We start from the raw sequence: 26,661 nt of genomic DNA, 5'->3' as shown, positions 1-26,661 counted from the left end.
TTACTATAGAATGCACAATTTCCTTTAAAGCAGTAACATATTCAGCACACTTACTATTACCCTTTCTGCCCCGTTTAAGCAACATAAATTGGATAGTCTTTCTGAATGATCAGTTTCTCCAAGTTTTAGGTGAAAATACTGGAATAAATTTAGAAAACTAAAAAAAAAAAAACGAATGACATACCTACTGCAAAAGCAGACGTTTAACTACAAAGAGCCATTTGGTGATTTACGCCATTAATGGGTACTCGATCAAATTTGAATACAATTTCACCATGTCATGTCATTCGCTGGATTATGAAAATGTGGGAATCTAAAGATTCGCGTCTTTAGACATCAGAAACATACAAATAAATAGATAAATATATATACATGGATATTATTGTCAATTTGGTGAAACTTATGCACAGTATCTGTAATTGGCCTAAGCAGAGTTTTGAACATTATATAAGCGTAAATTAGACGTGAAACTATCGTCAAGCAAAGTGCTTTGAAGATAATACATATACTAAGACATAGTTAACATTAATACGCGATTAGGGAAAATGGTCTCTGTTTTTGTTTTTGTTTTTTTACCAGAGGAAGGCACACCCTCATGAACAATAAGATAAACCATGCCAAACGAGGTAACACTATAGATAGGTTAATTGCGGTGAATTAGTGAAAGAACAACAAAATGGGCGAATATCGCCATACAAATATTGAACAGGCCTTTACCGACCGGGAAGAAGAAAATAAATAAATTAACGCAGAAAAGAGCGTAATAATTAACTCAAGACAAGCGAGAGTGATCAACGTCCTAGGTAAGCGAAGAGGTCGTCAGTCAGAGTTCACCGTTGCCTTGTCGTGTGAGTATCAGCCTGAGCGTCGATCAAAGACTGCACAGTGGTCTTCACTGACCGTAAGTATGTCTGGAAATGCTTCTGGACGAAACGCGACCGCAGCGATATAGTAATGGGTGTTGACGCTGAAGGAAAGGTAGGCGCTTCGATGTCTCTGGTGTTCGTTTGTACCCCTTCCTGCATGTCAAGAAATATGAAGAAAACATCAGGCGCCATTAAACCTTCTGGTTTGATACTTTCTTAAGAATCGTATATACAGATAAACGTTAGAAATAAGAATTCAGTACGTGTCGAAATGTAAAAGAAAAATATACCATCTGAGTAACATTTTATATCTGAAGATAACTGAACGGGGGTAACTTTCTTGTATTCCTGTTATAGATGTGTCCTTTTCGGGGGAGGGTGGCTTGCCCCTTCTCTTGAATTTGATTTTATTCAAGTTAAATCAGTTCTCTGAATAGGGTACACTATAAAGTATGAGTATTAAGGAAATATTGACAGAAATGGGAAAAAAGAAATAGTCGGTATAAAATATAGTACGTTACATTAAAATAATGTCAAAAAGAAACATGAAAGTAAGCGAAAATTCTCCCCTTCAACTTCCTCTTTAGTCCCACCTTGTCCTGAAACAATAACTATTACAATGTGAATGGAGAGTTACGTTTATAAGTCACCGAGTCTGGCTCTATACTGGATATCGGTGTTTATCATAGACAACAATCTTCCCCGTTGGACGTTGTTATCTAATACCTTGTGTGCCATTAGCTCGACTCGATTTCATGTCACAATCGGAGTTAATGCTTCCAAAAACAGAGGTTTAGAATGTCTTTAGTTATACAAATTTTACCTTGATAAAATCTTACAAGATACACTACTCTACCAGGTGTCTACTCACTGTATGCATCGTCCTAAAGGAAATATCTAACCACTTTGCATTTTTCGTTTTGTAGTTCTGTTATAATGAATTTGTTCCCGTTGTTGATTTCTTGTGTTTCTTTTCTTTTTAAGCTGACATTATTGGACGAATACGACCATGATTACTTACGATTCTTTCAATGCAGTGTACGACATTGGTGATCAGTTCCTGAATAATGTCGAACTCCTCATGGAAACGAAGGATTTCAGATTCGGTCTGCAGAAAGTGTTCGTCATCCTCCATCTGCTCATAGGCGCTCTGATAGCGTCTCAGATCTCTATGGTAACGACCATACCTGGCTGGAATCTGTAGGTGTAAGATATTAATTACAAACAGTTACTATGTTCTCGTCAAGGAATGTCTGAAGTACAACACGACTTGTCTCTATATGAAACCTCCGAACTATTTTCAGACTTTTGCATTTGAACAAGTACATTATGGGTTATTGCAACTCACGGAAAAATTGCCTTAAATTGACATATTGTGTACAGAGTTACAAAATTTTCTGCAATTGTGATGTTTCCAAAGTTTATAACTAATGACGATGAGCAAGGATGATGGCCTAAAAAACAAAACATGAGTGGGGGCGCCAGGAAGCTCAAGGAAAACAAAAGAAATAAGCATGCATACATTTTCACAGGTGACCTTGTTAAGCAAATGTCATTGTAATGGAATTACATTATAGCATATTATTCTTGTTTTGAAGTATGAGAACCTTTTATTTGCCATCATCGTTGTTCGTTTTACTCTGTTTTCATGTGTCATATTGTTGGTTTACCTGCTCAAGGAACTCGTTTGAATTCAACAAATCTATACATGGAGCTGTCGATTCATGTACGACATGATATGAAATTATAAAAATCATCTGGATTTCCCCTTTTAACAATTAGGGTGCTGTTACAAGAGACTTAGCACTGGCTTTGAAAATGCTTTTGAAGCACGTAGGCGTGCGTGTATTTGATTGATATAGCACTGCACAGATTGCTTTTTTTTTTTCATTATGAATAAGATATTCATTTCTACGGAGTGTTTCTGTGTGGAAATTACAGTGCTCACTTTAATTTGAGAGTTAAAGCATCTTGGCCAAAATCTTTCTCTGAGACAAACCCCCCCCCCCCAAAAAAAAACAACAAAACAAAACAAAACAAAACAAAAACAAAAACAAAAACAAAAACAAAAACAAAAACAAATGCGGAACAACGTAGCAAAACAATCTATGTATTTACGGCACTCTCCCCTTTCCGTGTGACTCATACAGATATTATGTGATAATATAGATATGGAAGAGAAAACGACTAAGATTCTTACGTTTGAAACGGCATCATGATTTTCATTTATGATCTCCGGCAGGTTGCGAACACAAGCGTTATCCTCTGAATCTTGCGATGGACGATCTCGTTTCTTCATGGTAAAGAAACAAAACACGTGGCGCACTGTGATAATAGGATGCTACATACATGACGTTTCGTGGAAATGACACTAATAGCTTTACCTGTCATTGTCATTACTGGATAACTGCATTGAGTGTAAGCTTCATAAAACTAAGTGACAATGCTTCATAGATTTTGAATTATAATTATCAAAGTATCGTGGAGAAAATATGCTAACTGTAGGGCCCTTAGTACTTTTAGTTTTATCAACGTAACGAGTATGGTTTCACGTATAAGGACCACAAAATCATGACTTGCAATCGTCCGAATCCCTCTTCCCACATGCCAAAATAGAAAGTTGACATCATTTTCGTCCATTAGGAGGGGTTCTTATCACTGTAATTGGTATAGTTTGATGATAGAACACTACGAAAACACAAACAACAATTGCTGAAGCTATCCAGTTCCTTAGCATGTGTCGACATGAGCTTACTGACATTTAAAGTCACCGTTAGTGTTTCCATCATCATTACAAATGTTGTTATTCTTTATGATCACAATACCATCAGCCATATTGTTTTAAAAGTTGTTATTCACCTTCTCTATGCTATCGTAATTATAACCACAATCACCATGACTCTATCCAATTTGTGCACGAAACCATACTTGCGCCTGCAAAGGGCAGCACTTCACCCCTCCATTTCCTTTTAACCCTCTTCATGACATATTATTTCCTGCCCATGAGTATGTGTGCAGAATTTGTTCACATTTGGCTCATTGGCACAAAAGGGGTTAAACAAGTGTCCATGCACGCTATTCGCATGAGCAGTTCTCTCTGTTTGTGCGTACTTGTGAGAGAGAATGCTATCTTGTCTATTAAAGATTGTGAGTACTTACGAAATTTTCGAAGACATCGTTTGTTGAGTGCCACAAAGAATCAATTCGCCTTTGTAGAATGTTGTGATCGCAAGTACCGGAGGACCCGTGTGGCGGTCTGGTGCTGTGCCACATCGGCGAGGCATGGGCGACGTGAAGTGTCGAGACAGCAGCGATGAGGAATGCCAGGGATGCTATACCTTCCCAAGTGGGAGGAACATTAAGGCGCAAATCAGTCGACACTCACTATCAAACTACAGTCATTATGCAGCAATCACAATACGCTTCCCACTCAGTGAAAAAATACCCTACGAGTGCTCAAAATTAGCCACGAAATGCTGTTGTGCGACTTTGTATAGTCGTTCATGCTGAACCGTTAAATCTGTCTCTTGTTCGTCGGCCTCTAATTGTCAACATTGCCGTCGGTAATACGGTCGGCTCCTCAAGGGCCATCGAGCAAGAGGCATATTTATCGGTTTAAGTGCTTGCTAACATGCTTCCATGCTTCTGTGTGCAAATATATATCATATAAATATAAGGCATATAAAAGATAACGAAGGCGTTTGGGGCATGCTTGTATACTTGTACATGAGTATATACGGCGAAGGTGTGTTGATATTGCTGTCATATTCATTAAATTATGAAATGAAAACAACATGGTGAACATTTTGGAATTGGACAAATATAAGATAATGTGGCCTCTGAGATTGCACTTTACCCAGCGTTATCATACAAAAATTGATAATCCTGCATAAGTCAAATACGCTAAAGCCTTACATCTACCTGTAATAGAAATACACACTTAGTTGACACGCTTTCTACCTGTCTCACAGGTACCAAAACTACTCCATTTGAACCAATTTCAGGGTCACATAAAGGACTCGGAGTCAAAAGGAAAATCTGTACTTACCATTTCTCAACCATTCACTGATGTTTCTGCAGTGATAATGTACTCGTGGTGGTGGCCGAGAAATCGAAACCGACGATGGAGACGTTTTTCTGCAGAGCATGTCACAAACTCGTGTTGGTCCGAGCACCATCTTGTAAATCGTCTTTCACCGCGTGTAATATTTCAAGTGATACTCTCCTCCCGTTTCTACCGTTGCTTTTTTTTCTCTCTCTCCAAGTACGCCGTCCTCGTGTTAACTTAATTTTTCTTCTTCTTGTTTTGGAATTAAAACAGCATTGATATGGATTCGTTGTGCACGTGGTTCAATCCGGCAGTATGGGATTTCGTCTTTTGTCTCAGCCCTAAAAGCGAGTTCTCGAGGAACTATTGATACCACCGTCATCTTCACTCCTTTTTATACAGTCGCTGGTCCCTGGCGGGCGTTTGCGACTGTTTGCAAATTGTGTCTGTGGGCGTGTATGTCTTCTTACTTCCGGCACTTTAGACTAAGCGAGAAATCACCCACTCTGATATATCATCTATATCTCCTCCCATGAACACCCATGAATTTATTTTCAGCTTTCCTAGAAATTTGTGGAGATGTATTATAATTCATATATCAAGAATGATGTAAACCGTCTTTAATAGATAAATGTAAAATGTTGGGTGAATTTCGCTGTAAGATTCTGATATCGCTGCAAATACCACAGGGGGCAAGCATCACTTGGTCAATGTAATAAGGTATTTCATTTTCCCTGGTCTTTTCAGTCTCTGATTTGTTCCTCTCTCTCTTTCTTTGCACACACACGCACGCACACTCACACAAGCACAGTGACATATACTGAAACGCAAACACTGGAGAACAGCTTTCAACATTCAGACAAACGTCGACAAAGAATTGCAAATGGTGCTAGCGAACAATGATTGAAAAGAAAATTATATATATGTATATGTATATTTTATATACATATGTAGGGGTCCTAGAAATATCTATATTATATATGTGTATATGTATGTGACCATGCATCTCAAAACAAACAAAAAGTCGCACCCCTTGATTTTATGTGAGGACTCGAAAAAGGTGAAATGGTTCAACCAAGTCAATCTTGAGTTTTTCATATTTTCTCTAAGAGTTATCCTCCTTCTACATTATTCTTCAGTTTTGGATTTTAACATGAATGGGATAGTGTGTTTTTAGCAGTTTTTCTACAACCCTCTTTGGGGGAGAGTAGAATGATCAGGTATGTCTTAGAGGCTAATTGTCATTTCTTGAAATCCTTTGCAAACTCTTCACTTACAAGTCTAATAACTATTGAAAAGATGAGGCTACTGCTTTGAAAATTAGCATTAATCATGGGCAGAATGTGTTAATGGAACATGCTCAATTTCACCTAAATCTAATAATCCCTTCATTGTTGTTGTTCCAGTGGTTTACATCCTGTGTTTTGTCCCTTTCATGGCACAGCTAGCACGGCTTGGTAAAGATAAAGCGCAGCGGCTTGAATAGACCCTGTAACTTCAAAGCCTCTTTTCTCAGTTCACACTTTTTAGAGTGTGTGCTTTCTTTCCAATATTTAGATAGGTTAGAAGAGTCCATTTTAATTGAGTTATACATCATTTTAAAGCTTAGTGTCTGTTCTTTCAGAATCTGCCCTTAACTAAAAATCCATGTGTGGCGACTTTTTGTTGGTTTTGTGATGCAGGGTCACATATCATATATAATAATATTTGTGTCATGGTCTATAGAGAGAGAGAAAAAAAAAAGAAAGACAGGAAAAAGGTGAAAATGGCAGACAAAAAATGGTGAAGATAAAAACAACTTATACTCCAAATTCAGCATTGAATATATAGAAGAGAGAAACTATTTTGTTTCTGAAATTCCCTACAAATGATAACTAACTTTGGATGTTCTGTTTTGTAGATTGTGTGATATACTTGTGTAATCTGTATACATATATCTACATGTATATATATATATATATTTTTTTTTACCTTTTTGCTTTCCATCTTTGGTTTTATTGGTGCGGAAGTTGGCATCCGACTGTATGGCAGGGAACTATCAAACCATCTGTATCTTCTATTTGGAATCATGTCCAAGTAGAGATAAGTTTTATCTTAAGTACATATACGCAGTTGCAGAATCAGATACCTGATTAATAAGTTTTATCCCCTCGGCTTCCTTGAAAGTAATTTACGAATACATATTCCAGTTTTGAAGTCGTGTCCACCGCTTTGTAATTTCTGTGCCATATGATAATGTTTTTCTTTGTATATTTAGTCGTTCCTTATTAGTACACAGAAAAAAAGGAAACCAATTTTACTCTTTATGTGTCACGTTCGCACGTCCGACTTCGGATATTCTGCTGAAATCCACAAACCGCCCAAACGATAAGTCGTCAAATGCCGCAGTACTATGAAAGCTTTTCTCTCGCTTCCGTTCGTCTGACTTATTGCTTGAATTATATGTGGTGAATGACTATCAAGTGGTTTTCCCTACTAAATTTGCTTTTAAAATCTTAGTTTCTGTAACTGTTTTCTGTACAAAAGTCATGCCTTTACAGTAATGCAGCTACCGGTCATTTCAAAGAAAAACAATTATTGATCTGTCATACAATTTTCAGTAAAGCAAATCTTGGTAGTTTTTTACAAGTTTGCTCACTACATGTCCAGCTTAACAGAAATCTATACAGTGGTTACATAGATTTGAAAACAGAATGTTTTCCCAAAGCATGACTACGTTGGTGCCTCAGAATAATGTGGCATACAGGGGGTTTCCCACCATGGCACATAAAGAGTTAAGCAGTAACAACCATTGATGTGTATTGTTTAATTTGTATTCATAGACAAATGGTATAATGAATATAATTTTGATGTGATTACAGTATCTAATGTTTATGACATAGGCCTCATTTTGTACGATGTTATTGATTGATTTGGATTGATTGATAGTGACAACGCATTACAAAACTCCTTAAAAAGGACGCCCTGATTTTTTTTTTTTTGAGAATGAAAAAACAACAACAACAGCAACAACTAATTAGTGAAATGGGTCATTGTGGTCAATCTTTACTTTCTCATCATTTTTAAAAGAGCAAAAAAAAATATTCTTCTTTTACACATTATTGTACAGTTTGATTTCATAAAGTAACTGGAAAATTTTGAATTCTGCAGTTTTCTGCCTATAACTGTGTATGTAGACTGTTTAGTTTGGAAACATTTTTATCATAACTAGTGTTCTCATTGTGTATATTTATAATACTTAACATCGATTTTAACGATTCAGTTGTTTACAGTGGTTGTTTCTATCCCTAACTCACGTCTTAGAACTATTTTAAAACACTAATACCGGGTTTGTGTCTGATCTACAAATGGTAAATTATGCCTTGAAATAAGATTTCATGTATGGCAGCTTTGTTTTCTTTTTTTTTTTGTTTTTTTTTTTTTTTGGAGGTGGGGGTGATCTTATAAAGCAGAGACACAACTAGAATGGATATCCCGAAATCTGTGATAATGCTTTAAGAAGGAAAAAAGTGAAGGAAATCTAGAAGGAAAAAAATAACAACAACCAAAGAATAGAAGCTTGTTTGTTGATGTAAAGGGGGTGGCACAACACAAATGGGAAGATTATGATTTTCTCCTTAAGCTCTTTGAATAAAGACTATTTATTTGTGAGATAATCTGCTCAACATGCAGCAGGCAGCACGGTATTTGGGATATTGAAACTGTGCTTTTTGTCTTTTCATTCCTGTTTTACCCTGCTTTTTGATCGTACCTGCAGTGAAAATCTTCCCTGAATTGATCTTCATACACCATTTTGAAATGATCGGTTGAGACCGGACAATTCAAACAAACATTCATGCTGTCGAAGTCAGTACTATATGATACAGACTATAAAAAAAAACCACCTAAACAAATCCAATATCAAATGAATATCAAAAAATCTTACCAGTAATCAACGCTGGCTGCGCACTGACTTCAAACTTAGTATCATTGCTTGAAATTATTCGGAAGGAAGTGATAGGCATGATTGGTGATTTCAAATTCAAACCACGCTTATCTCCCCCCCCCCCCCCCTCCCTTACGTTGTTGGCATACTGAATTGTGCAACCTGGAATTGTGTTCCGATTACTTTTACCGCGTCATTCACAGTTTAATTTGCAGGCGGCAGCGATACCCTCTCCCTCTTTATCTATTCCTTCTCTCTTCTTGCATGACAGCGACTTAGAGTAAGGATTTTTCCAGGGTGTTTTTTCGGGTTAGGTAGGTTTCCTTATCTTAGTTTCTTTTTGTAATTCCGCTTCTTATGTAATACAGTATAGAATTCAAACGATTTGTTGAATTACGTGTGGGGGATGGAATGTAAGCTATATACAAACACTGCTTTTTAACTTTCCTACCCATTTCCAGCATTTCAGTATGCATATCTATATGTTTCTGTTGGAAATGAAAGAAAAAAAACACAAATGAATAAATGGAATGAATAACCTAATAATATCCGGTTTCATTTCTTTACGTTATTTTATCCAATTATTCTCAAGGTGGAGGAGAGGGAAAGAATATGAATTGTTTGAGAAAAGTGGATCTAAATTATATTTGGTGACGTCTGTAGCTTTAAGCTACTATTTATCATTTGCGATGAAACAAGAAACAGCTCTAACACTTCAAACTAGTTCTCAAATATTAGTTTAGAATAGAAACAACCAACGTAATTAATCAGCATAATTACTGTTAAGAATTGTTAAGTATACAAAGTGTGAACAATAGTGTTTTTGAATCGTTTCTCGATTAAACCCTCTACAGCTGTGGTTTACTGTGAAAACTAACGGTAGTTCCTTATATTTGAGGGTTTTTTTTTGCCAATTTTCTATGGTGGGATGTTTAGTAATACAACAGAACTATAATGCATCAAATATGATAATCCGAATATTTTAACTCACTGCTTCGAACTATAAACAGTGAACAATAAACAGACTTCACTACTGTCATCAAACAAGAAGAGACAGAGAGAGAATGAATATGAATCTGAAGTTACACGTGTATCATGATATACATATAATAATTCTGAGACATAGATAATCGTGTAATATATTTCATCGATGTCAGTCTGATTGTGTATTTGTATTTAATATGCCAGCGCCAATTAGCATAGTTCTTTCTCCACCTCTCTCTCATTCTCTCTCCCTCTCTCCATCTCTTCTTATTTTATGAGAGCAATGAATACTCTTAGCGTTTGTGTCAATGCATGAAAAGAGATTCACTTAATGCATGGTTTGCAATCGGAGTGTATTCAATTACCCACCTCTCACAAACAAGTGCGTGTGTAGGTGTGTGGGTGTGGATGTGTGGGTATGTGGGTGTGGTGTGTGTGTGTGTGTGTGTTGTGTTTGTTGTTGTTGTTTTATTCCTGATTTCATCTTCAAGCTATTATTTGTGCCACCTGATAATGTCCCATTACGAAACTACAGCGTGTTACCATAATCTATACGGTTGTCATTATCTATCTACATACTTTCCGTCTACAGCATGAATTATATTTACGATAGTTTTGACGTCCAAAGTTGGCATATTTGTTTGATGGCTTTAAAAAAACCCATCAACACTTGTCATTTACCGCCCACAGGTCATCAGTGTACACCACCTTTACCCACTTGTTAAATGAATAGACTTCATTTCTAGCTGCATGTGGATGACAAAAACCATCAAAGAAATTAGATTCCGGCTCATGCAGCCTGATAACCTCGGCACACTTGATTCAGCTCTCAGTGGTATTATGATTATGTCCGTCTTTGTGGTTCAATACAAATTGAAACAGTGAAGGGAGCGTAGTATAACAAAAATAGCAAAACTAATCATTCCGGTATTCCCTACACACAACAAACATTATTCAGCTTGTGCGCGATAGCGGTGGTAATGGGTTTAATCTTAATATCCCGAGATGTTATTCACTGGATAACAAATCGGATGTCCGGTACGTTACAATGTGGAAACAGAATGTACATCCTGTGGCTACTCACGCAGAGCCTAACCAGCAGGGGGGGGGGGGGGGGGGGGGGGACGGAGATGGCATACCTCAACTGACGTATTCAAATGTATTATCATATATTATAAGCACTGTAAATTCTGAAACCCTTTACCCAGTATTCTGTAACCGATTCATAGCTGTTCAAATACAAAGGTCTAAAGATTATTTAGTGGTACCAGTTAGCGGAAAGATGTAGAGCGATAAACACGCAAATGAAATGGATCAGACGAAAAATACAGTATGTCCCCAAAAAAAGATTACAACGGGGCCCTCCGCAATGATATCTTTAAAAATAGTGAATCAATCTAACTACATATTCAGGGTATGAAACTATAACTCATTGCCCACATCTTAAAGAAAACCCCATGCGATTTGCTTCAGTGGTCAAAGAGAAATGAGGAATTTTGTAGAGGATGTCGGGAATCTCTTCTGTCCAGATTTTGTCTATTATTCACACGCAAGGGCATTGAATTGCTAAAATTGGAAGAATTAGACTCATGACATGCTTTACAACAATCCACATTTCTCTGTGACCGCTTTACCAAATTGAATGGGGTTTTCTGCCAAAAAAAAAAAAAAAGGGCTAAAGATGTTATATTTTAAGACCCTGAAGTAGCACTTAGACAGGTTGATCATATTGGGTGTTATCAATTCGAAAATCTTATTGTAATTTTTTGGGCGACTTACTGCAGTATGTCCCCCAAAAATTACAATCAGATTTTCTCATTGATAACGCCCAATATGATTACATTTTTAAAATGCTAATTCAGAGTCTTAAAATAGAACATCTTAGCTCTATTTTGCAAAAATCCCCATTCGACTTGGATAAGAGGTCACAGAGAAATGTGGATTGTTGTAAAGCGTGTCATGAATCGGATTCTTCCGAGTTTAGCATTTCGATGATCTTGTGTGTGAATAATAGACAGAACTGGGACAGAAGAGATTCCCGACATCCTCTACAAAATTCCGTATTTCTCTTTGACCACTGAAGCAAATCGAGTGGGGTTTTCTGCAAGATGTGGGCAATGAGTTAAAGTTTCATACCCTGAATTTGTATTTAGATTGATCAACTATTTTTAAAGATATCATTGCGGAGGGCCCCGTTGTAATTTTTTTGGGGACATACTGTATAAGTGAATTGTATTCTGTCAAATCGACGATTTGCCCTCAAGCCGTGCATCGATCTCCTCTTTTCATCGGAGTCAACTTAAGTAGATAAATTACACAAATTATTTTTTTTTTTTCAGAGAGGGTGCTATTTGTAAAAAGGAGACATTTCCATTAACATATATGTAAATCTGTAAGATGCAGTCCACCAAGGGTTTGACCTTTGGATAGGCCAAGGGCCTTTGTCATTCCCTCACATCTGCTGCATTTTTCATTGTTTCACTGTTTTTCTGTTTTATGGTAACAGTCCTTTTTTTTTGTATACGTGTTACGTTCCGTATACATATGTCTATGTTTGTGCATATTTTAACGGATGTGAAATAAATAGAATTGAGTTTGTTTGTATTTGAAATATTCCAAAAATATCAAACCTATTCCCACAAGTATATCCCACAAGTATCATCCATGTAACTGAAAACGTGTAACTGGAAGCGTGTGTGTGTGTGTGCGTGTGTGTTCATCAACTTTCATATACTCAGAATGGCAAGTTCTAATCAGGCGTGAGCCAAGAAAGTTTCAACGTTCAACGAATTTCAACTTTCACGTGTTTTCAGTTAATAGTAATATATCGGTCACAACCAGATATTATCCAGTTTCGAGATAATGACGTCATCCATTGATTTGTAAAGAAATCTTAACTTTATTTCACCCTTTTAAACCTAAAATAGCAATTAATAAGTTTTATTTTTTGTCATTAAATCTAAATTTGTGATCTTGGAATTACTAAGCAGTCAGGAGTTTGAGAAAAAAGGGACTAAAGATATCAAAGTTAAAAGGATATCAAAGATATCAACAAAACAATTGAGTACATGAATATAAGAACGACCCAAGTCCATGGAAGACCATTTCGAGTAAACTAAAAAAAAAAAAACTTCATATCTTTTTATTTGTCCAATAATATTCTATTTAACTGTGATGGAAAGGCAACATTGTATATACAAATTAGAGCATTGTTATATTATTATGACAATTAACATTTACATTAATTGTGGAGAGGCCATTTTGTGTGGTGGACTTGGGTCGTTCTTTGATTCATATACATGATATTCTGCTATAGAGATGAGAGAAGGATGAGAGAGGGCGCTATTATATGAATGTAAGAATGACCCAAGTCCTTTATTCTTACATTAATGTAAGATTTAAGTCATTCATTTCAGGTACTTCCGGGGGTAATTATGATTTATCATTTATACACAAGATGAGTCCATGCATAAGCTACAATTTCCCATGTCAAACTGAATTTGACCAAAAATTGGACTTGGGTAGTTCTTATAAATCAGGTCTTCAATTCTAAAGATAATTTTGTGTACAAAACAATACAAGACTTTTAAAGATGGGCTATCCCTTTTCCATTCCTTCCCAAGTAGCACAGAACATGTATTCCACCAGAATGACAAGACTATTGTAAAGCTTTATCATTTCTGCGATATTTGAAGGTTGTTAGCCGTTAGAATTCAAATAATGCACCAAATGCTCACCGTAACGCATTTTGTGTACGAGGCACAGCTGCATATCCTCCTGTGGTTTAATCGAGTATTATGATACTTATACTTCGAACAAAAGATATGCATGTTAAAGCTGTCAGAAAGGAAGAATTCATTAGCTTCTTTTACATTGTTATCTATGACAAATAACAACACACCACTTACATGAACTACATAAGTGCATCACACAGGTCTGTAAAACTAGACTAGTAGTTTAGATTTGTAATTTTGTCGTAGGACGAAATAATTATTCGAATCTTAACGGTCAATTCAACACAACAAATACAGACCCTCTTGAGTTCAAAATTTACAGGTTTCCATATAGCGTTTTGTTCAGTACCCAAGTGTTCTCACCAAATTCTCAAAAAATTGCTTGCAAAATTGATGATCTATCTTTAATGCGCTGATGACATGCTCCAATTAAATTACCATGTGGTTGCAAAACGTACCCCTATTTCTTTAAAGCATCGTAAGCTTCATTATTACATTCATTCAATTCATTCCTTATCTGAATTTGACCAATGTTAATGTGGCTTTAACCGTATGGCTTTTGCATTTGACTAACTGTTCACAGCCAGTTAAATTGCAGAGTGCCGCATGAATATAAACATGAATATGAAAGTAAAACTGGCGTATACTTCTGAATTTCCAAAAGCCTGAAACTGGTGTCTTTCCCCCTCTCTCTCTCTACACGTAGCATGTTGTGCGAGGCCAAATAGGATTATTTACAGCGCAAACAACTGATAAATCATTCTATCTTGTGTTCATGAAACACACACACGCCCCCGCGAGATCTCACGCACTCACACACACACACACACACACACACACACACACACACACTTTTTTTTTTTTTTTTTTCAACGATATTTATTCTGTTCCATTCAAAGTAATAGAAAAAAAATAACAATTTTCATTTGCTACAATTGAAATGACGAAAATATACATTTGTGATCATAATAGCAAATTTGCTATTGCTGTACATAATGACATAACAAAAATTACATTTTCATGAACAATTATCAATTTACATACAGTCACTTCCCCTATGCTCTCAAAAAAAAATTGCTTAAATTTAACAGTGATAATTCAATTCTTCTAGCATTAATCTTAATAATCATCCAAATGAATTATGCAGCAAAATTATACAGTAATAAATAATGGAACTATATTATTTATCAACCAATACCCGCCCACCTACTAACTCCACCCCCACCAGTTCCCTCCCTTCCTGTTTCCTCCCCCACCCCTATCTGTACACATGCAACACACAAACACACACAAACACACCCATACACACACACATACACATGCACCTAATTTGGTTATCTGCTCTTGCCTACACATCACAATATAGTAAATATAGTTATATAATCAGCCCGCCAACAGGCTGACAGGAACGCATGGGAAAGGAGGGGGAGAAAATACAAAACAACACAAGAGAAAAAAAAGAAGAAGAAGAAGAAGAGGAGGAGGAATGAAGGAAAGGTGAAAAAAATGAAGAAAAGAAAGAGTGGAATACTATGGAAACATTATTATTTTCATAAAAGTCACAGACGTTGCACGTAGCTTCAGACTGGTTTATTCAACGAAGTCTCAAAATATTCCCATTTTTGTAAATGTACATGTAGCTTCCCAGCCTTGGTCGCAAGGATTTTTTCCTCATTTATTAATTCAACAATAATCTTTTGCATCTTTTCTCCAGTGGGTAACTTATTTCCCGTTCTAGATTTAAAAATGATGTATTTTGTTAAGATAATCAAAGTATTTACACATTTTGATCTATTTGAATAACCAGAGATTCCCCCAAATATATCTCTCCAATTCATATTCCTTAACTCATTTATATCAAAATAATTAATTATGAATTCCCATAACGGTTTCACTTTAACACAGTGTAAAAATAAATGCAGATAAGTTTCAGGCTCATGTTGGCAGAAGGAACAAAGGCTGTCTGTTACAAAACCAAACTTCATTAAACGCTCCTTAGTGTAAACTACGCCATGTAACATCATAAATTGAAATTCTCTATATTTTCTTATCAATGTACACTTACTCGGTTTAATAAAAAGATCTTTTATTTCTTTATTTGTATAATCATAGCTACTGTGGTCATCTTTGATTTGTAAAACATAAGATGACTGTAAATCTTCCACCATAGCCTCATATATTTTCCTCGATTTTAAAACTTGCAAATTTACTCTCTGACCAGAAAAAATCAATTTTAAGTCAAAGTTTGTGGAATCAACTTGCTGAAGTGTACCTGCTCTCATAGAATCCTTCCATTTCTGGGGTATAGCATTAAATATATCATTCAGTTTAAGCAATTCTTCTACCTTAAAACCAAGACCCAAGCTTTGAAAATGTGACTGAGATCTCAAATGACCGTTATCTAATATATCTTGTATTGTAATTATTCCTGCATCAAATAAATCTCTGTGAAAAAACATCCTACCTGCTATGCGTACACTCCTATTATTAAATATTATTGGATTTACAACCTCATTTTCCAATTGTCTATATTTATAGATATCGAGCCAAACCTTCAATATTTCCGAATAAAAAGGTGGTACATTATCTGTCATAATAGATGAATCAAAGTCACACATAAACAGGAATCTACCTCCTACAGTACTAAAACAGAAGTCAAAAAATAATTTCCACCCAACTTCTTTTTCTCCATATAGAAGGCGTTTTAGCCACATAATACGTTGTGCCTTAACAAATAACCGAAAGTTCGTCATTCTTAAACCCCCAAACTCATAATCTTGATACATAATATTTCTCTTTATACGGTCTTTGCCATGCCATAAGAAATCAAAGGTAATTTTTTCGACTTCTGAAAATACCCACTGAGGAACAACAATAAGTGATGCTACATAATTCAATTTTGACAAGGCGAATGTTTTCATAAGATATATTTTTCCCATAAGTGTTAAATCTCTTTCTTTCCACCATCCTAAAAGATTTTTTATCTTACTTAATATTTCTTTAAAATTTAAATTCTCTTTTACCTTAACATCTAAGGAAAAATAAATTCCTAATATTTTGATTTCTTGAACAAAATTCCCAAACAAATGAATATTTGGCCTATCTTTTTCCTCCCCAAGCCATAAGAAATTAGTCTTCCCTTTATTTATTTTGAGACCACTTATTTTCCCAAATTCATCAAATAAAAATTGTAACCTTTTAATTGAACCCTCATCTTTCACAAACAAAGAAATATCATCCGCGTATAAAATTTGTTTTATTTCATTTTGACCAAATTTAATTCCATTAATATCCTTATCTTTTCTAATAACTCCAGCTAAAGTTTCCATAGCTAATAAAAATATATATGGAGACAGAGGATCACCCTGCCTCACACCCCGTTTGACATTAAAGTACCCCGTTGAGTTTCCACCGTTCATAACACAGCTACTGATATCCGTGTACAAGACTTTAACCCAAAATTGAAATGAATTCCCGAAACCAAATAATTGCAGAATTTTAAATAAAAAGATATGCGCTACCGAATCAAATGCTTTCTCAAAGTCCACCGCAACTAAATAACCGCAAGGATGTTCCAATGCATGAAAAAGAATGTCATCTATTATTCTTACAGCTTCTCCGATATTTCTGTTTTTCATATAGCCTACTTGATCATGATGAATAATTTCCGGTAGCACCTTTTGAATCCTTTTAGCTAATATTTTTGATAAAATCTTATAGTCAACATTTAACAAAGTAATAGGTCTATAGTTTTGAACATACATACCATCTTTACCTTCCTTCTCTATAAGTGTAATTACTCCTTGCTTTTGAGATGTAGACAGTTCCCCCCTATTATGTGCCTCATTTAGCGTTTCAACTAAAATATCTCCTAAAACTGGCCAAAAAGTATTATAAAACTCCACAGTAAATCCATCATTTCCCGGAGACTTATTAACTTTCATTTCCTTCAAAACTTCATAACATTCATTTTTAGTTACTTCACCTTCACATAAATTTCTACTTTCTTCATTTAATTTGGGAATACCAGATAAAAACATCAACTTTTCATCTTCAAGGATATCACAAGCAGAATACAATTTTTCATAAAATATTCTAATAATTTTCAAAATCTCATTTTTATCTGACACACACACACACACACACACACACACACACACACACACACCGACTCACATACACATGCCGAAAAGTTTCTATTATTTCCAGTCCCAATCAAGCGTGTAAGTTTCATTGTCATCTTCCCAAATGGCATACAATGCCTCGAGTCTGTGCATTTTTAGGTGATCCGAGTATCCTCTCGGATCACCTTCTGTATCTATACGGATTCTTTCTTCTTCTTCTTTATTTCCTTCTCCTCAAATGTTGTGTAGAGGTTAAAGGGCAAGTTCACCTTCATAGACATGTGGTTTGAGTGAATGCAGCAACATTAGTAGAGCACATCATTGAGAGTTTGAGGAAACTCGGACAATCTGTTCAAAAGTTATGAATTTTTGAAGTTTCTGCTCACTCAATGCTGGACGAGAAGACTACTATAGCTTGTGATGTCACATGAGTACAACAATATAAAGAAAGAATAAAGAAAATTCATCATATTTTCACTTTTCTCGCATAACAAAAGAACACTTGACTTCTCTCTTTCAGAAGGCAGGGAAATGATATTACCCTTAACATATGTCAGTAACAAGTTGAAGAAATGTGCACTTTATTCAAAAAGTAAAGTTTTGTGAAATACTCTTTTTATGTTCTTTATATGGTTGTACAGTGTACGTATATGACATCATGCACTGTAGTAGTCTTCTCATCCAGCAGTGACTACGCAGATACTTTAAAGATTTATAACCTTTGAACGGATTGTCCGATTTTCCCCCAACTTTCACTGTGTTCTACTAATATTGCTGCATTCACTCAATCCACGTGTATATGAAGGTGGACTTGTCCTTTAACTCAAAAAGTCCTTCGCCTATCACTTTCAAACTTATACCACGTATGTATCATGTCATAAGGACAACAGATCTAGTGTATCTTTGTGATCAGTCAACCGTGACGTCATTATGACGTCATTATCTGAAATCACGTTCACATTCGTTTCTCACTAATGGAATGAAATTTCTCGATAAAATCTACATATTATATAGTTCTAGTCAAGTTCTATTGATTCATGTCATAAAATTTGATCATGTTCATACTAAACGAGCGCCTACGCGCGCATTGAAATGTTAACAGTATTCAATCGAGCTCAAAATTGTTTTGCACACGTTTCAGGTCATTTCATGGGTTGGCGATGCTGAAAAAAATGATCAAAAGATATCAAATTTCTTAATGAAATAAAAAAAGTAAATCTTCAAAATGACGTCATCAAATTTCAAGTTCACTGGAGTGTATCTCGCTTATCCTTAGCCGATTTTCACTCAGATTTCAGTATGTTGTAGCTTTTTTTTTTTTCATAAATGTAAATAAAAATTGGAAGACGGCATGACCTCTTAAAAATGAATTGAAAGTAACCTTGTCAAATTTGACCAGTTTACCTGTTATCTCTATGGGAGTGCATTTTTTTTCTGGAAATAAAAATTGACATGACTATCTTTATCGAGCACTAGCTTACCTATCCTTCGGTGAATTTCTCCCAGATTTTAATATGTTGTAGCTGAGACTTTGGGCTATCGTTATATGCCCTCTTTTTTTTCAAACAACGTCGAAATTACGTCGAAAAACTTGGTTGAAATTGGCACTTGGCTTCGACGTAGCGTCATTTTGATTAATACACAGAGCCTATGGGGGATGAAATAATTATGTCAGTGCATAGCGCATCGGACTTGTAATCTAAAGGTCCCGGGTTCGAGGCTCGTCCCTGCCAATTCTTTTGCTTTTTTAACACTTTTTCTTCTTTTTCTTTAGTTAGTCTTATTCAACCTTCCTAACTTTATCTTTTTCTGATTTTTTTTTATGCTTCTCTTTCAAATTTCTTTACAATACCTTAACTTTTTCTTCATTTCCTTTCTTACTTCCACTTTCTGTCCAATAGATCAAGAACAACAAGTCATATCAACCCCATATTTTGCACATGTTTAGTTCATGTCACGAACATCATTTCATAAACATTACAACTATTTCCTCCGACACCATCTTGGGTAGGTACATTAGGTTCAAAGGTCAAAAGTGTTTAATCCTGTTTCTTGGTCGACCTACTTTCGTCAATACAACGCAAAACAACTGCATATTTTGCGGTTCTGTTGCAAACATACTGCTAATTCAGCGGCTGTAGCGCTAATCATACTGCGGCGCACTAGCAGACTGTGGCTGTGTTATGTGGTAAACAATACATTCGTGATTTTGTTGTTTGTTTTGCCTTATGTATTGTATTGTTTTTAAGCAGGCAGTACCGGAAGCCAGCCTCGTCCTGTGTTTTTTGTTTTGACAAAATCAATAATTAAGTCATGGTGATGAGCTATAATTATAATCGACTATCAAGTCTCTTCGTAAAACGGAAACTTACAGTTGATTTAAAGTTATAGCGGACTTCAAGTTAGATAAAGTTAACTAACTTTATCTTGATAAAACAGAGCCCGGATCACCTAATTTGTCAGTGGTGACAATTTAAATTCCAAGTCTAGTTTTCTTTCTTTCTCTCCCTGATCGGATACCCTGCTTTATGCTAAGGACATGGATGAGTGCATTGGAATTCTGCGTGGCGGAAGATAAAGGAGATCTCCAGACGATTTTCAGACATTTAGCAGGAATTGTCTACGAACTGGTTATACTAGCTACAAAGCTCCGGAAATTATAGTGATTTGGAATAAGGAACAAGGATGTTTTCCATATTTGTAGCAAATCACAGTGAATAAGGATCATAACAAAGGATAAAGAAGAAAGCATGCATGAATTTTACACAGATGAACTTGTTAAAGCACGTAGTATTATCATGGAATAACATTGCTGTAGGCCTATTACTGGAATGTGTGAACCTCCAATGTCATTATCCTTGTTTAGTTTAATTTGTTGGTGTTTCAGAATATTGGTTTATCCGCTCAAGTAGCACAATGAATTCCGAAAATCTATGTAAGGTACTGGAGATTTATGTGAGGCATATACAATGGCGTGATGTAATAAAAATCGTCTGGAATGCCCCTTTAACGTTGATTGACCGTTCAGTGCGTAATAATATATGCGTGCTCTGTATAATGCCTAATCAAAGAATTTTACAATATCGCAGATTTTAGTTCCCAGGAATCTTGCAGGAACCAACTTCCCGTTCCGAAGCTGTTTCATGAATACTAGTCGATGCTGTTGTATTTGCAGCCTTTTTGATGGCGTCTTTAATTCTGAATTCGTATTTTCATCCTTTCTTATCGACAAATATAATATATAATATATAATATATATATATATATATATAATATATATATATATATATATATATATATATATATATGTATATATATATATATACATAAAGATGACGAAGTAGAGTGGTAATACCTTTTGACAGTCCAACAGTGCTATTTATTTAGACCAAATTTTTGACGAATACATTCGTCTTCCTCAGGGTCGGCAATGACAAGTATCATCACATTATAATATGTATATATATATATATATATATATATATATATATATATGTATATATATATAACTGATGCTTGAAGTAACAGTTAACAAACGATCGATCTTTCTCATTCGAAGAATCGTCGCTAGTGCAAATGAAGGTACATTGTACCCTACGGGATTCCTATGAGGGTGCTCCGTTAGAGATTGTTTCATAAAGAGCTGCATTCAAGGTTATTTTTGTACATTGTTAGTGGGAATCAGCGAGGGATCCATTATCAAATTGGATGATAAATGGCGACTAAAGAAGAGCGAAGCAACCCAAAAGGAATCAGAAATCTCTAAAGAGGCAATCTAGGTATGTAGTTTGCAATCAATCAGTACTTATTCACATCAGCCCACAAAAAAGAGAGACTATTCCCTCTGTCTGTTCATCTCCTTTTCCCACCACCCCCCCCCCCCCTCCCCCCATCAATTCCTGCCATCACATTGTCCTATGGCATTATCCACTCGAGGTGCGTTCCTTTTTTTTTCCCCTCTTTTTCATTCAGCAACTTGGCCATTTATGGGGATAGAACTCCATGCATGTCTTATGCGTCACTGTATTACTGTGTCATTGGCAAGGCTTTTCCATGAAATATCACAATGAGAGCATTCAATCTATCCTTTGCTCAAAGGACGCCCGCTTAAGTTTCATTCAGGCGTTTAAAAGGGGATCTCCCTGTTTTTTCCAACGTGCGTCATAGTGTATACTCGCGCTATTCTATTTTGTCCTTGTTTTTTAAAGACTTTACTATTTCAGGATGACGTACGTTTGCAACCACATAACTTTATCAAATGACGTGTCACCTATTAATATTATTACTCGTTGGCTCTTTGTGCCGTAGACACACACCATTCAACTCGTCTTGTTAATTACTATTGGTTTTGCGGGGCTTATTTAGGGCTTAGAACAATTATAGCGACTAGGCATTCTATTTCCAGACTTACTTGAGTACTTGAGTACCGTATGTCTATGTATGTACCCCCCCCTCTCTCTCTCTCTCTCTCCCCTCCCCCTCCTCTCTCTCTCTTTCTCTCTCTCTATATATATAATATATATACCGTATATATATCATACATATATATATATATATATATATATATATATTCCGATAGAGAGAGAGAGAGAGATTATGTATATATATATATATATATATATATATATATAAATTATATATATACATATATATATACATAATAATATACATATTATGATATAAAGATTTAAGTTAAGTACATTTAAGTACTACATATGAGTGTATGACTTTATTATACAATACTACATCATATCATATTATATTAAGTAGTGCGTGCTCTATGATGCACTATACTGGAGTAGAGAACGACAAATACTAAATTATCCCGAGTGCTGTTTTGTTTCACCGAGGCCGCAGGCCGAGGTGAATAGAACTGCACGAGGGATATATGTAGTATTTGGAGTTCTCTAGTCCAATACTGGTGCATCAATAGAACAGGCACTAATTATTATAGTAAATAGGTCCCTCAATCTACATGTATTTCCGTAGGTCTAGGCCCCAATTTAGATCTAACAAGACTCACCGTACCACCGGCACTGCATGCACTTGTTGCACGCAGAGTTAACCGCAACCTACCGTAGTTTACGTACATACTGTACACAGCGTGCGACGCTAGTACGTACAGCCGTGTATATGCGTATTGCACATCACAGAGCAGATTCGCTTATAAACTCCTACATTCTGCGTCCATGATCCAGAGCTCTACGCGCGCATGACGTTGAAATGCTTGACCTTGTCTTACAGTACGTCCATCGGCCGCCCTCCCTAGGCCTTGCGCGAATCTCTTCGTACATAAAGCGTAGGCACGCACTGTAAGCGTTATAATGGCACGGTTGTGCCACTATAACAAAATTTTGGCACGATCACGTGATACTATTCAACCAATCACAACGCAAATTTCACTCTACCTATTTACTATTATATTATATTATATTATATTATATTATATTATATCCCTCATGTAAAGCTTCTTGCCATAGGATTGTACAGAGCACGAACATGGTGTAGTTTTACTAGCTAGCTACGAGCAGCTGGATGCGGTGCAATTGACTAGCCAGCGTGATATAGTACTTTTGGGAATCCACGATCTGCATCCAATCGTGATCGTGTGATCGATATCTACATTTCTCACTTAAGCATGTACGCTGTGCGCGTAGTAGCGATACTTTTGAGCGACGGTCCTGTGCGTGGCTTGTGTAGCTAGCGCTAGCAGCGCTTTTGCGCGACGGCATTACAGAAATCTGTGGTGCGATGGCGTGTGTGTACGTGTAAGTGTGTGTGTTCGTTTATAGTGTGATCAATGCAGTTCAGCGCAATTGACAAAGTGACTGCGCTTCAAGTAACGGAGGAATGATTGCAGCAGAAGGACACCATATCAGATCAGGTACAAATCAGGAATAAACTAAACGCGATTTTGGAGATGATCTTGGTAACCAAGCCGCTTTAGATCTACTTCTAACGTAGTCCTGGACCTCCTCGATCTTTCGGAGTTTTGCACGCTGTAGTTTAGCTCGTGTGTAGGAATCAACAACGGTGTCGTTCGCTACGCGCTGCACGCACTGCTGCTGCACTGCTACGGCCTAACGTTAGATTTAACGTTCAGGAAACCTGCACATTTTTCCAAAAGGGAACCGTCATCACTCTAGTAAAATGCTCGAGAGGGATATAAAACAAATATCGACTGCTTTCTTTCGGGCCATGGTAAAACTATTTGACCTCGGTGATTTCTCAACAGTGCCATGTCCCTCGACTTCGTCTCGGGACATAGCACTGTTGAGAAATCACCTCGGTGCAAATAGATTTACCATCTCCCTCTGCAGCAGTCGATATTTGTATATTATATTATATTATGTTATATTATATCATTTTTATTATACTATATTATATCATATTATATTATATTATATTATGTTATATTATATTATATCATATCATCATTATACTATGAATAATTAGGTAATGAAATGTAATGTAATCTGTAGTGACACGCACCAAATAGATTTTTTGTTTTGTTTAATGAACTTATGATGTATCTGTCACTGACAATGAATGGGCTGGCGTTCTTATGGTCGTAAAATAAATTACGCTGGAGGTGTATCAATCGAGTCCCTCTTTGCCGCTCATTGGCAAGTGTTGGAGCGAGAGATGCGATTGCGGAGAAAGGAAGGCAGGCCTAGTGACGATTATCGCTAATCTTTTCAAGCTGCACCATATGGACTGTAATATAATCGTAATAATCTATGACACTTACACAACCTATACACAAATATAACATTATTCCAAATTTGATAAGCTTCATTTGTATTGTATCGTACTGTATACTTTTGTCGGAAATGAAAATTTTTGATGAAATAATATTTGCGAAGTAGAGGGGAGGGGGACGGAAGCTTTTATCCCTCCTTCTCCCCCCCCCCACACTTTTTGTTGTCATTTTATTGTCATTTATCACTTATATATAGATAGATATATATTATTGTCATTGCGACTATTCGTGCTCTGGGAGGGGGTGGTAACTCACAGTTACGTAGGACCTGATGACTTTCTGCGCTAACTGTGTGTGTGTATGTATGTATGTGTGTGTGTGTGTGTGTGTGTGTGTGTGTGTGTGTGTGTGTGTGAATAACAGTTTGCAACTAAACCTCTTAAATCCGCATTGATGATGCTTATTCATAATGAATAAATCGATATCAGCGACACACTAACGATGGGTGACTATGTCCCAAGATTCCAAGACAAAATAAGAAAAGCAGTTATAACGATATATCCTTTCAAACTGTTGTGGTGGAAAAGTTAGTGAGGAAATCAGCTGCCATTCGATGTAGTAAGAAATTACTCTTACTGATGCGACAGATCTTGCTATTTTCGGGTACTTGTACCTTTTAGCCCGTATTCATGCATGTGTCTTTTGAGATGTATTATGCTAGGTGATACACAATATGTGAATAAAGATAATACATTTCAACTTCAAATTCAACTTCATATAGGCTGCAAGAATGTTTTAATTTTTCTTTTTCCGACAGCAGTTATGCCCACCCCCCTCCCTTTCCACTGATGTTCGGAGGCTGATCTGATTCCAATATGCTTAATCTCAGCGTTCGGATGAGTTCGGATGAAATCTGAGTCGAGTAGCTCCAGAGACTAGCATCGAGGCTCACAAATAGTGATGCCAATGCCAGGACAGCCGGAGAACCTGGGCTTACTTTTACCCCCATGCTGCCACACAGATTTTCTCTCATCAAAGTTTATTGCTTCTGGTCACCCACTGGGGTGTATCGGAACGCAGTCCGACTTGTGTTGGTAGACTATCGGGTAAGTATCAGACGTGTCGGGTGTCGTGATCCGATGAGGATCACTTGCCACATGTCTGACACGCATCTAATAGTGGACCAACCGAGCCGGATTCATCGGACTGCGATCCGATACACTTCGGTGGGTGGCCGGAAGCGATGAAATTAGCTTCAGATGAGTTACCGAAGAGGGAACATTTCTGTGGAATGGGGTAATTAATAGCTGTAAAACATTTAACGGACACTCAACAGACCGCCGTATGACTTCGGCTGGACACGCCCAATTCTGACACACATCGGATTGATGCGACACGCGACCGGAATGCCGTCTGATGACGGACGATCTTGCCTCCTCGGATCAAACCAACACGTCTGATACTGGCCCGACAGTCCACCGTAACAGGTCCAACTTAAAGGACAAGTTCACCTTCATAAACATAAGGATTGAGAGAATGCAACAATATTAGTAGAACACATCAGTGAAAGTTTGAGGAAAATTGGACAATCGATGCAAAAGTTATGAATTTTCAAAATTTTTGTGTTGGAACCACTGGATGAGGAGACTACTACAGCTTGTGAGTCATATGCGTACAACAGTATAAAGAAAATGTAAAAGAAAATTCAACATATTTTCACTTTTTTTCGCATAATAAAAGAGCTCTTGACTTGCCGCTTTCTAAAGGCAGGGGGAATGATATTACCCATAACATTTGTCGGTAACGAGTCAGGGGAATGTGTACTTTTTTCAAAAGATGGCATTTTGTGAAATTCTCTTTATATTTTCCTTATATTGTTGTACGCATGTGACATCTAAGTTATTCATACACTGCAGTAGTCTTCTCATCCAGCGGTTACTGCACAAAAAACTTCAAAAATTCATAACTTTTGAACGGATTGTCTGATTTTCCTCAAACTTTCAATGATGTGTTCTACTAATATTGCTACATTCTCTCAATCCTTATGTTTATGAAGGTGAACTTGTCCTTTAAGCGGATTCAGCAGATCGTGATACGATATGCCATTCAGTAAATATGGGTGACCTTAGGGGGAAAAACAGAGATGCACCGGAAGATACACCCATTAGCAAAACAGTTCTGTGAAACCATGGAAAAGGGGTGGAGGGGGATACATCAAGGCATCCGGAGTATTATATCAGACTAATTCATTATCAATAAGAAGTCGGAAATGGTTTA

General features: G+C 36.5%; 1 protein-coding gene across 1 annotated transcript; it reads right to left on the bottom strand.

Annotated features, from left to right (window-relative positions):
* Positions 1 to 830: 830 nt before the first annotated feature.
* LOC139742882 (uncharacterized) lies at positions 831 to 5,090 on the bottom strand. The gene is made up of 5 exons (XM_071653393.1): positions 4,915 to 5,090; positions 4,026 to 4,204; positions 3,067 to 3,159; positions 1,888 to 2,064; positions 831 to 1,019 (listed from the first exon to the last, which is right to left on the bottom strand). The coding sequence occupies exons 1-5, from the start codon at positions 5,042 to 5,044 to the stop codon at positions 831 to 833; spliced, it is 768 nt and encodes a 255-aa protein (XP_071509494.1). The 5' UTR covers positions 5,045 to 5,090.
* Positions 5,091 to 26,661: the final 21,571 nt, after the last annotated feature.

This window comes from Diadema antillarum, unplaced genomic scaffold (assembly GCF_040938485.1).
Source record: "Diadema antillarum isolate AM-2024a unplaced genomic scaffold, OU_Dant_1.0 seq00001030_RagTag, whole genome shotgun sequence".
Classification (NCBI taxonomy): domain Eukaryota; kingdom Metazoa; phylum Echinodermata; class Echinoidea; order Diadematoida; family Diadematidae; genus Diadema; species Diadema antillarum.
This window is presented reverse-complemented; position numbering and strand designations above follow the sequence as displayed.